The sequence below is a fragment of the Monodelphis domestica genome, chromosome X (genome assembly GCF_027887165.1).
Source record: "Monodelphis domestica isolate mMonDom1 chromosome X, mMonDom1.pri, whole genome shotgun sequence".
NCBI classification, from domain to species: domain Eukaryota; kingdom Metazoa; phylum Chordata; class Mammalia; order Didelphimorphia; family Didelphidae; genus Monodelphis; species Monodelphis domestica.
The window spans coordinates 26,101,077-26,112,390 of NC_077235.1; the positions used below are offsets into that span (position 1 = coordinate 26,101,077).

At 39.3% G+C, this 11,314-nt stretch overlaps 1 protein-coding gene across 4 annotated transcripts in view; it reads left to right on the plus strand.

Annotated features, from left to right (window-relative positions):
- The window catches only part of HDX (highly divergent homeobox), a 106,123-nt gene extending 95,033 nt beyond the window's left edge, over positions 1–11,090 (plus strand). For all 4 annotated transcript variants that reach the window (XM_056809607.1, XM_007507400.3, XM_007507399.3 and 1 more), the window contains 2 exons: positions 5,101–5,223; positions 10,517–11,090. In XM_056809607.1, the coding sequence (XP_056665585.1) occupies positions 5,101–5,223; positions 10,517–10,642 (249 nt within the window). In that variant the 3' untranslated portion in view covers positions 10,643–11,090. The remainder of the gene's footprint in view (positions 1–5,100; positions 5,224–10,516) is intronic.
- The last annotated feature ends 224 nt before the right edge of the window (positions 11,091–11,314 follow it).

Genomic DNA, 11,314 nt, shown 5'->3' on the forward strand with positions numbered 1-11,314 from the left:
TATATGTGTGCAGTCATGCAAAACATTTCCATATTCGCCATGTTGCAAAAGAAAACACAGACCAAAAAAAAAAGAAAGAAAAATTAAAAGAAAGTGAAAAAAGTATGCTTCAGTCTACATTCAGATTCCATCAGTTCTTTCTCTAGAAGTGGATAGCATTTTTCATTATAAGTCTTTCAGAATTGTCCTGGGTCATTGTATTGCTGAAAATAGCTAAGACATTCACAATTGACTGCCATACAATATTGTTCTTACTGTGGACAATTTTCTCCTGGTTTTGCTGATTTCACTTTGCATCAGTACAGATAAGTCTTCCCAAGTTTCTCCAAAACCATTCTGCTTGTTACAGCTATAATATTCTTACTACATATAGTATAATAATCCCTCACAATTATATGCCACAACTTGTGTAGCCATTCTTTAATTAATAAGCATTTCCTCAATTTCTAATTCTTTTCCATCATAAAAAGAACTGCTATAAATATTTTTGCATGCATAGGTCCTTTCCCTTTTCTTTTTAAATGTCTTAAATACAGATGTACTAGTGCTATTGCTGGATCAAAGGGTTTGCACAGTTTCATAGCCCTTTTGACCATAGTTCCAAATTACTCTCCAGAATGGTAGTGTCACTTCACAACTCTATCAGCAGTGTATTAGTATCACAATTTTTCCACATCTCCTCCAACATTTGTCATTTTCCTTTTCTGTCATATTAGCTAATCTGATAGGCATAAGGTAGTACCTCAGAGTTGTTTTAATTGACATTTCTCTAATCAGTAGTATTTTAGAGCATTTTTTCATATGACTATAGATAGCTTTGATTTCTTCTTCTAGAACTACCTGTTCATATATTTTGACCATTTACCATTTGGGGAATGATTTGTACTCTTATAAATTTGGAAATTCGACCTTTATCAGAAATACTTGCTATTAAAATTTTCCCCAGTTTTCTGCTTTTCATTGGTTTTGTTTGTGCAAAGCCTTTTTAATTTAATATAAACAAAATTATTTATCTTATGTCCCATAATACTCTCAATTTCTTATTTAATCATGAATCCTTTTATTATCCATATATCTGACAGGTAAACTATTCTGTATTTCCCTAATTTGCTTATGATATCACCCTTACGTCTAAATCATGTACCCATTTTGATCTTATCTTGCTATATGGTGTGAGATGTTGTTCTCTACCTAGTTTCTGCCAACCTGTTTTTTTAAGTTTTCCCAGGAATTTTTGTCAGATAATGAATTCTTGTCCCAAAAGCTTGGATCTTTGGGTTGGTTAAACACTAAGTTATTATGGTCATTTACTTTTGTATATTGTGTACCTTATTAATTCCACTGATCCACCACTCTGTTCCTTACATTGTTTTGATGATTACTGCTTTATAATACTGTTTGAGATCTGCTCACATTTTTAATTTTTATTTGATTCCCTTTTGCTCTGTTAGATGAATTTTGTTATTATTTTTTTGAGCTCCATAAAATAATCTTTGGTAGTTTGTTGCAGTACTGAATAAGTTGATTAATTTAGGTGGAATTGTCATATTTATTATGTTGGTTCAGCCTACCCATAATTACTATTTCTCTGGTTGTTTAGATCTGTATTTCTTTGTGTGAAAAAAACTTGTAATCATTCATACTCCATCTCACTGCACTAATAATGGCAAAGTTTAAAGGAATTACAAATATACAAAGGAATACAAATACAAATATGTAAGAATGTAAATAGTTTAGCCTTATTAAATCCATTATGATTTCTCTTTTATGGTTACCTTATATACTTCTCTTGGGTCTTGAATTTGAGAGTCAGATTTTCTATTCCACTCTGGTCTCTCCATCAGAAACACATCAGGAATGTCCTTTGTTTTATTAATTATCCATTTTTTCCCTGAAGGATTATACTCAGTTTTGCTGGGTAGATTATTCTTGGCTATAATCCTAGCTCTCTTGCCCTTTAGAATATCACATCCTAAGCCCTCCATTCCTTTAATGTAGAAGCTGCTATACCTCAAATTATCCTGTCTCTCCACAATATTTGAATTGTTTCCTTCAGGCTGTTTGCAATATTTTCTCCTTGATCTGAGAGCCCTGAATTTGGGCTATAATGTTCCTGGGAGTTTTTATTTTAGGATCTTTTTCAAGAGGTGATTGATGGATTCTTTTCCTTTCTATTTTGCCCTCTGGTTCTAGTATAGCAAGGCAATTTTCCTTGATAATTTCTTGAAAGATGATGTCTAGGCTCCTTTTTGATCCTGGCTTTCAGGTAGTCCAATAATTCCTAAATTATCTTTCTATCTATTTATCTAGAACAGCTTTTTTCCTATGAGATATTTTGCATTTTCTTAAATTTTTTTCATTCTTTCAACTTTGTTTTGTTTCTTCATGTCTCGTGGAGTCATTAATTTCCCCTTGCCCAATTATAACTTATATGTAATTATTTTTCTCAATGAACTTTGAACCTCTTTTTGCATTTGGCCAATTCTACTTTTTAAGAAAATTTTTTTCTTCAATGAATTTTTGTACATCATCTTCCATGTTGCCAATTCTACTTCCTAAGAAGTTCTTCTCTTCAGTGGGTTGTTGTATATTTTTTTTTTACCTTTTGACCAATTTCTGTTTTTTAAGGTATTATTTTCTTCATTATTTTTCTGCCTTCTCTACTAAGCTATTAACTCTCTTTTCATAATTTTATTGCATTGCTCTCATTTCTTTCTGTTTTTAAAACCCTTATCTTCTTAGAATCCATATCAAGCATGAGTTCCAAGGCAGAACAGTCATAAGGGATAGGCGGGGGAAAGAAGGCGGAATTAAATGACTTACACAGAGTTACACAGCAAAGAAGTGTCTGAAGCTACATTTGAACCCAGGACCTTCCATCTCCAGGACTGATTCTCTATGCAATGAGCCCTCAATTTTTGTCAATTTCTCTTATTTGAATTTTAAAACCTTTTTTGGAGCTCTTCCAGGAATATTCTTGGGTTTTTGACTAATTCACATTTTTCTTTGAAGCTTTGCATGTATTTTGAGTTTACGTCTTGATCTTCCCTGTCACCATAGAAACTTCTTATGGTCAGGTTCTTTTCTTTGTTTGCTTATTTTTCTGGCCTATCTTAACTTTTAACTTTATGTTAATGTTGGACTATGCTCCTGGGATGGAGAGGTCCTGTCTCAAGCTTCAGGGTTTTTGTGCTTCTGTTTTCAGAGGTAATTCTGGGGATATTCTAAACTGGTATAATCTAAAGAGAAATGTGGACACAGCTCTCCTGGCCAGTGCTCTGCTATGTGAGCAACCACAAGCACTCTTCTCCACCCTGGAACTATGGACATGGTCCCTACTCCTGGGGCCACAAACACTAGTGCTCCTTCTTGCCCTGGGGCTGTGAATCAGAGCTGACTATAGGCAGTTCCAGAATAGAGTCTTGAACCCAATGACAGCAAAAGGTCCCCTTTAATCCTTTTCTGATCAGTTGTCTGACCCCCTTACCACCAGTGCTTATAGCCAGATGCTGTAAGCATCAAGGCTTGCCAGTGTGCAGCCAGCACTGCCCTGCAGCCTGTGTAGCCACTACCATCCTGATGAGATAGACCTTTCCTGCCAGCTTCCTAAGTTGTCTTGATCTGGAAAATTTTTTCACCCTGACTGTTTCTTGATTCTGCTGCTCTAGAATTTGAGGCATTATTTCAAAGTTGTTTGGTGGAAAATTTAGGAAAGGTCAGGTGAATCCCTACCTTTACTCCACTATCTTGGCTCAATCTTCACTTTTAAAAATCCCTATCTTGTCTTTTATACTTGTTGAGACCACCACACTAGGTTCAATCTCCATCAAATTGACCACATTTCTCTCTCCTCTGTCACCTCATGGTATACAAGCAAAAACCTAGTAGTTGTGTCAGAAGTCTTGTGTTTGAATTATAGTACTGTTTACTTTCCTACCAGTATAACTTTGAGCAAATTACTTTAACTCTCTGGACCTCAGTTTCCTCTTCTATACAAGGAGAGGACCGACAAGTGATTTCTAAGGGTTCTTCCAGTTCAAACTTTCTTTAGTTGTTTGGCCTGAGTTGCCTAAGCCAAGTGTGTATGTCAGATATACTTTAACTAAAGAGTAATAAATACCAACTTGCATTTTTAATGTAGCCTTCATCTTTCATCCAAAACATTGTCATGTCCATTATTTAAATGAGTGGAATCCAAAGTTGGAAATGACCTTCGGATGATATCTAGGCCCACTCCCTTTTTTCCACCACAAAAGATTGAATGTTTCCTTTTTGTCTATGTATTCTCAGTGCTTGGTACATAAGAAGGATTCAATCAATAAATGCTTGTTTAATTAAGAAGTTTGACCAATGTCCCACAGATCATAAGTGGTTGAACCAGGATTCGAACCAAGGTCCTCTGCTCCTCCAGAGCAGTTATGGTGCCCATTATATCGATGAAAAAAGTTAGGCTCCAAGGAAGTGATTTGCTCAGAATCATACAGGTCAAATCTAGAATGGAAGCCTCCTGATCGCATTCCACCCCACTGGTGTGGGTACTGAGGAGAAGTTGTGTCCCCAGTTTAGTGTATGAGAAGATCCAGGCCTCAAGCTTATGCACAGGCTCTCAAAGCATCCCTCTCAATCTCTGTCATGGTTTCCAGGCCACCTTGTGCAAGGGTGATATAATTAGCTGTTGCCAGCACCTCATTTTACTAAGAAGGCTATGAGATTCTACCTTGCCTCTTTGCACTCAGTTAATAAGGGTCTGACTGTTGTTAATCCTAATCTAAGTGCTGATTAGGTTTGGGGACATTTTCCAAAAATGAAATTGTTTCTCATTTTGTTGTGGTTTTTCCTTCTCTCTTACTGATTTCACTTGTGACGGGACTTTTGACCTTGCAAACTCAGACTTGATTATCTTTACCCTGAGGGATGCTTTCTATGGCGATTCTATTAACGGACAACCTTTGAGCACTGGAATCATTTAGCTTGCTTCATTATATTCTCCCCCATTAGAACTAGATTTTCTCCCTTGTCCCTTTGCTTTGATAGATTTTTAGAATTTCCACCTTTCACATATGCTAATGTTGTTGGGGCTGTTTCTGTTTTGGCCTGCAGAATGAAGAAGTCAGATTCATGGAAAATGAGTTAGAGATTCAGAAACAAAAGTACTTTAAACTCCAGGCATTTGTGAGAAGCTTGATACTAGCCATGAAAGCGGATGATAAAGAACAACAGCAGGTAAGAGAGGAGCCTGGGAGTCTGCAGCATATCATGATGAGAAGTGGTACACCCTGCCATTTTGGTGTCCATTTTGTCGCATCTATTCTTTATTCTGCTTTTGCACCAAAGTGGGATCTGTTATGCTCTGATTTTCCCTTTCCTGCCCTTTGCCCAGGAACATAATTTTCTTCATTCCATCATGAGGCCTTGGGCACAGTCCATTAATGGAAAGACAAGATGGCAGCCCAACGCACTTGGTCAATTTGCATCCTTGCCTTTGGGTAGGGATCACAGGCCATCCTTAAAAACAAAGTAATCCTGGGCCAAGAGCAATCCACCCAGGATATTCTGAGTGTAGAGGTTAACCTTGCCAGGGGCACTTTCCAGGATGTAGTTAATGGGAGCACTGACCACCCCAGAGACTTTGGAGGGAAAGGATGCCAGGCCTGAACCTCATTTACCTCTTGTCTCTGCTGAGTTTCATGTTGGTATATGCCTTGTGCTCAGTAACACTCATTACAAAAGAAACAGCAAAGGATTTTGTGAAATGCCTGGTGGCCATCATTTTCATCACCTTTTTTCATTGCAGTAGAATGTGTAATGTCTTGGGATAGGGAGAGAAGCATATCAGTTATTTTCAACATAAAACAACCTAGTGTCTGAGACAAGATTTAAATCCAGGTGCTCCCCACCATAGGCATAGCCCTCTACCTATGGCGGATGACCCCTTTCATTGTTCCTTGCAGCATGGTAACATCACATTTTATTCATCAGCTACAGTTTGTTTAGTCATTCTCCAAATAAGTGGATGCCATTGCCTTTTTTCTCTTTTGAGTACCAAAGTAAAGACCTTTGCCCTCTCTTAATATTTTCTAGCAATTTCTTAATCTTACTAGGATGAATTTTTCACAAAATTCCTTTCCACTAAAATGAAGCTAAATGTTACCATATGTTGTATCACTAATCTGGGATAGAACATAGAACATAAGTTAAAAGCTCAAGGGGTAAGAAGCATTTCTCAAGGAATGTCCTCCAAAGTATCCTCCATTCATCAAATCCTAAGGCTGACGGTTCATCCAGTTTGTGCCTTTGCCCAAAGGCTTAGCCCATCCCAGAAAAATAGAGGATCAGATGATCGTAGACCTAGAGTGAAAACATTCTGTAGATGCCACCTAGTCCAGCCCCTTCCTTCATTTTACAGATGTGGAAATGAGGCCCAGAATGGAAAGTGCCTTGCTCAAAGTCCCAAGGCTAGTTTGAGGCAGAGCAAGGAGCTGTACCTGGTCGTCTGACTCCAAACCTAGTGTTCGTCTCCTCTTATATCATGCAGAAGGCGATTCCATGGCTGTTGAAGTCTAGCAGCCCAAGCCTCTTACAAGTTCTTCTCTATGTATTTTAGAGGAAGCTTCAACCATGGAGCATAAGGCCAAAGAGATAACTCACTTGTGAGACTCAAAACATTATCTTCTTGCATTTCTCCACCTGCCTATGGCCATAGTTCAATCAACCTTTAATGGCTACTGCCATCTTGGTTCAAGTGCATTGTTCTAAATTGCATGTATGCAAGAGGGATTCTGCAATTCCTTTGTTTCCAGAAATCTAAAGTATAGGTGTCTGAGGGGTAATTGTGGTGTTTCAAAATGTGGGCCCAGAAGCATTATACGTTTTGAATAATTATAAAGAACAACATGTGACCCAGTCCTTGGACCGACCTTTGGATTGTGGTCCTGGACTCCAAGGCTATAGCACAATGAATTTAGTTATGCTGTCGATTTGGAATTGCCAGTGGTATAAATCCATGAACAACATCCAAATTCCTTTTTAGTTTAAAAAGAAAGACAAGGAAGCTGGTACAAAGTCTCGTGGGGCCTAGATTCTGTGCTGTAAAGACTACATAGGCCCCAGTTCAAGTTCTGCCTCAGATTCTTACTAGCTTTGCAACTCTGGACAAATCACTTCATTTCTCAGTGCCTTAGTTTCCTTATGTGTAAAACGGACATAGTAATGATGCCTACCTCTTGGAGTTATTATGAGCATCCAATCTATGGAAAGTGTTTTGCAAACTGCCAAGTACTACATAGATGTGAACTGATCATCATCATCATCATCATCATCATTATTATTATTATTATTATTATTATTATTATTATTATTACCAACAATAGTAGAATGATCTCAAGCGAGTCAGGCTTTCTCCCTTCCTTTTCTTTGGGTAGGGAAGCTAGAGGTGTGGAAACATGCCACATATGCAACTATTACCTGAAAAAATGAAGAAGTGCCTCTTTTGGTGGTTGGTGATTAGTAGTGGGTTCTCCAAGTGTGGTCTGCCTTGGTCTTCAGGAGGCCTATGAGCTGACCTCTTGTCTTGTTGTTTGTAAGTGTTTCTGTTGACACCTGACTATAGTTCTGTTACTGAAAGGAATGAAAGCATTGAACATTTAATCATTGTGAATTCAGCTATAGTCTTGGTAGTGCCTCCTTGAAGACAATCACTTTCCCATGAGTCTCGGTGACTTCTTTTGCTTGTCTTTGCTAAAAGAAACAAGTTGGGTAGGTGGTGATCGATCCACAGAATCTTTGCCCCAACAGAGTGTTCAGAGGCTGAAAAAGTTAGATAAACTTTGGTCGGGGGGAGATTTCAGGTTACCTTCCAGCTATGACAAGGAGCACCATACCATTGCCCCAGAATAGATTCTAGGCTAGGCATTGCCAGCCACAGCCACAGTCCTGGCTGTTTTTCTTTGCTATTTGTCTTCAGTGGGGGGGGGGGAGGGATATTTTAAAACGAATGTGGTGTATAAACAAAAAGCATCATGAAAAGTTGTCTGAAAAAGAAAAGAGAAAATTGGTTTCTAATGACAAATGGTGAGAGCTCTTTCTGTCTTTTTGGTCAACAAGTGGGGGTCTGTGGGTGCTAAGTGTTGCGTATTCACTCAGATATGACCAACTGTGTGAGCTGGTTTTGCATTTCACTGGGGGAAAGGGCATGGATAGTGGGAATTGAATATTGTGTAAAAAACAAACAAAAATAAAAGACATCAACGATATGATATAGAAGTGTGTGTACGCATACAGATATGAATGAAAACATGTGATCTTAGCCAGTCAGCTCACTTCCCTGAACTTTGATTCCTCTGTCTCTATCGTAAGGGTAAAGAGCAATTACTATCACAAAGTTTGCCTTCCCCTCAATTCTCCATCCCCTTCCTCCCCCATGCTGGCCCCATGTAAACATTACAGAGACTGATATGGTACTAGCATGGTCAGAATCCACTTATCTCTGCTCCTAAGACCTACAGCAATTGAAGGGGTACCAGTAATCAATAAAGTCAACCACTTATTTTCTTTGCTCTGTCACATGAGCAGCCACAGTAGCCCCAAAACTTATCTAGGATGTTAATATTAAAAGTCACAGTCATAGCAGGCAGCCTGGATAGCTCAGTGAATTGAGAACCAGACCCAGAGATGGGAGGTCCTGGGTTTAAATGTGACTCAGGCACTTCCTGGCTGTGTGACCCTAGGCAAGTCACTTAACACCCATTGCCTAGACCTTACGGCTCTTCTGCCTTGGAGCCAATACATAGTATCAATTCTAAGGGTTTTTTTTTCTAAATCAAGGTCATAGCAAGACATTGAAAATCACTTCTTAGTCAACTTTATGCCTCAGCACGCAGTTTGATTTGTTTTCTATATCCACACCCTCACCATACATATATAAATATAAATAGAGAGACATGTTGCCTCTGAGACCCAAGTCTTCATACTTCACAAAACACTGACATTAGTCAGCCATGGGTAATTCAGTGTTGAACAAATACATAATCCTCTTCCCAGACTTGAAATTATTACTCCTAGATTCGATAATGCAGTTGTCTCACGTCCTTTTGGCCCCTGCTATCTCTCCTGCAAATCTTAACAAAAGGTCTCGTTAGTGTCTGTTGCAGTGGTTTGCCTTCTTTAATGAGGATGTTTGGCAATTACAAATTGAACGAAGTCCAATTGTTTATTTTGCACAGATTCTGTCTAGCCAGTGCCAGTAATGACTTCCTTGTATCTGACCTTGGTTAGAGGTTAACCAACATGCTGGAGATGAAAGCCTCTGCATCCCGTTACTGGGATACGGCATCTGAGAAGCCATGTCGCACTTTGGAGATGACCTTTCTCTATCAATAATTTCCATTGCAGCCAGAAGTTCTGACTTTTAAACTGAGAGAAATAAATGGCAGCCCTGCTCCAGTAATGAGAGCCTCATTTCCACATAGAGCTGTTACATAGCAAGGCATGTCCAAAGGAGTGTGTTTCTAACCTCCTGCACGGTAGGCCAAAATGCACTTTGCCTTTGAAAAGAAGGGAAGAGATCCGGCCCCATTTCATCAGAAGATCTTGCATCTTCCCACACGGCCTTTATTGAAGTTGTCGCATTCTTTAATCGGTGCCCAAGACCCCGACTCAGGATTGGAAATTGCTTAAATCTACTAGATTGTTTTCAGTTGAGGGAGTGGCCAAATGGCCCCTTGATTTCTAAGCCCTAATGGCAAGATGGCCATGTAGAAGCCAGCCAAATAAAGGCCATTTGTGTGGAGTGGGCAGACACCAGTTATGTGCATCCTGACAAAGCAATTGGCCAGTGACAGGGGTGAATCCCTGGTGGTCTGCTCCAGCGGCCCATTTGCCACACATGGGTACAGATGGATCATTTAGCCATCTGGATTTGCCAGAGTGGTCACGTCCCCGGAGGTTCCTGGGTCACCTGTGGATTGGGCCACAGCCTAAGGAAAGCATGTCTGGGACACTTCAGTTTGTCCCTGTCCGTTTTGCAATAGTCATCTGCTGAATGAAGCTCTCACCAAAATGGAAAAGAGTTTGCAATGAAATGAAAATTGTCTCGGTGATGAAGAGTAAAACTGGTACTGGCAGAGCTTAATAAGGCCTCCAATTTTCAGACTCTTTAATGGTGATTATCAGACCCTGCTGCACTAGTCAGGACTGGAGCTGCCTGAAGCTCTCCAAAGTACTTGTTTGAAAATGGTTATTCATCTTCCCTCCTGATTTCCCCTTTGTCCAGAGTACTACTCCTGCACGATCCGTGCTCTTCAGCATCTCTTCCCTTATAATTATGAAATTGTTGATGACAATTTCCCTTTTAGATAAGGAATTTGTCCTGTCCTCACCAGAGAGCCATGAAGACAGAGGATTCTTTCTCTAAATCCCTAGGAATAAATCACCACGAGACGCTTGCACCTTTTAACATAAACCTAGGAGAATCTGTCCATATACTAATCCCAAAAAATTGATTTTTTTTCTGACCCAGGCCCTGCTGTCAGATTTACCTCCTGAATTAGAAGAGCTGGATTTCCATCACACCTCGCCGGAGCCTGATGATACCTCATTCAGTCTGTCTTCTTTATCAGAGAAAAATGCCTCCGACAGTTTGTGATTTGGAGGAGGGGTGGGGGATAGAGGGGGGCAGGCTATGCTGTAGCCTTTGGGCTGCCTAACAGGTGTGCATTTCAAGATAACTTCATTTTGTTGCCTGATATCCTTCAGTTGGAAAAACAAATTGAGGGAAGCAGACAGATTCTGTGAAGGATGGACATGATAGAATGGCTGCAATTTAGAGTGAAAAGAAATATGGGATTTAAAAGCTTAGTGTTTGGGGTTTTTTTGTAAACTGAGGAAGCTTTATGGGGAAAGCTTTATTTAATTTTTAGCAGTACAGCCATGAAATACGTAAATGTCTAATTTTTGGAGAGATTTTGTTTTCCTTTTGTTTTGTAGAAGAGGCTTATTTTGAACAGTAGCTTTGAGCAGGGAACCAAGAATGCAAAAAAAAAAATAATAATAATAATAAAGGTATTTCAACACTACCAGTCACGATGATGAAACTTGGCTAGCCTGGTTTTTGTGACCTCCCTCTCTCCTCTCCTTGTAATCCGCACACACTTGTACTCAGGAAAAGTGGGCTTAGAATTGAATGGGAACATGAAAAACCAGTTTGAGCCTGGATGAGTGTGGGGAATTATTCTTGGACCCCTGTGAAAATGTCATTTAAGTCACGAGATTGAACTAGAGAAGTACTGACTGGTATATAATTATATCTTGTAAATTG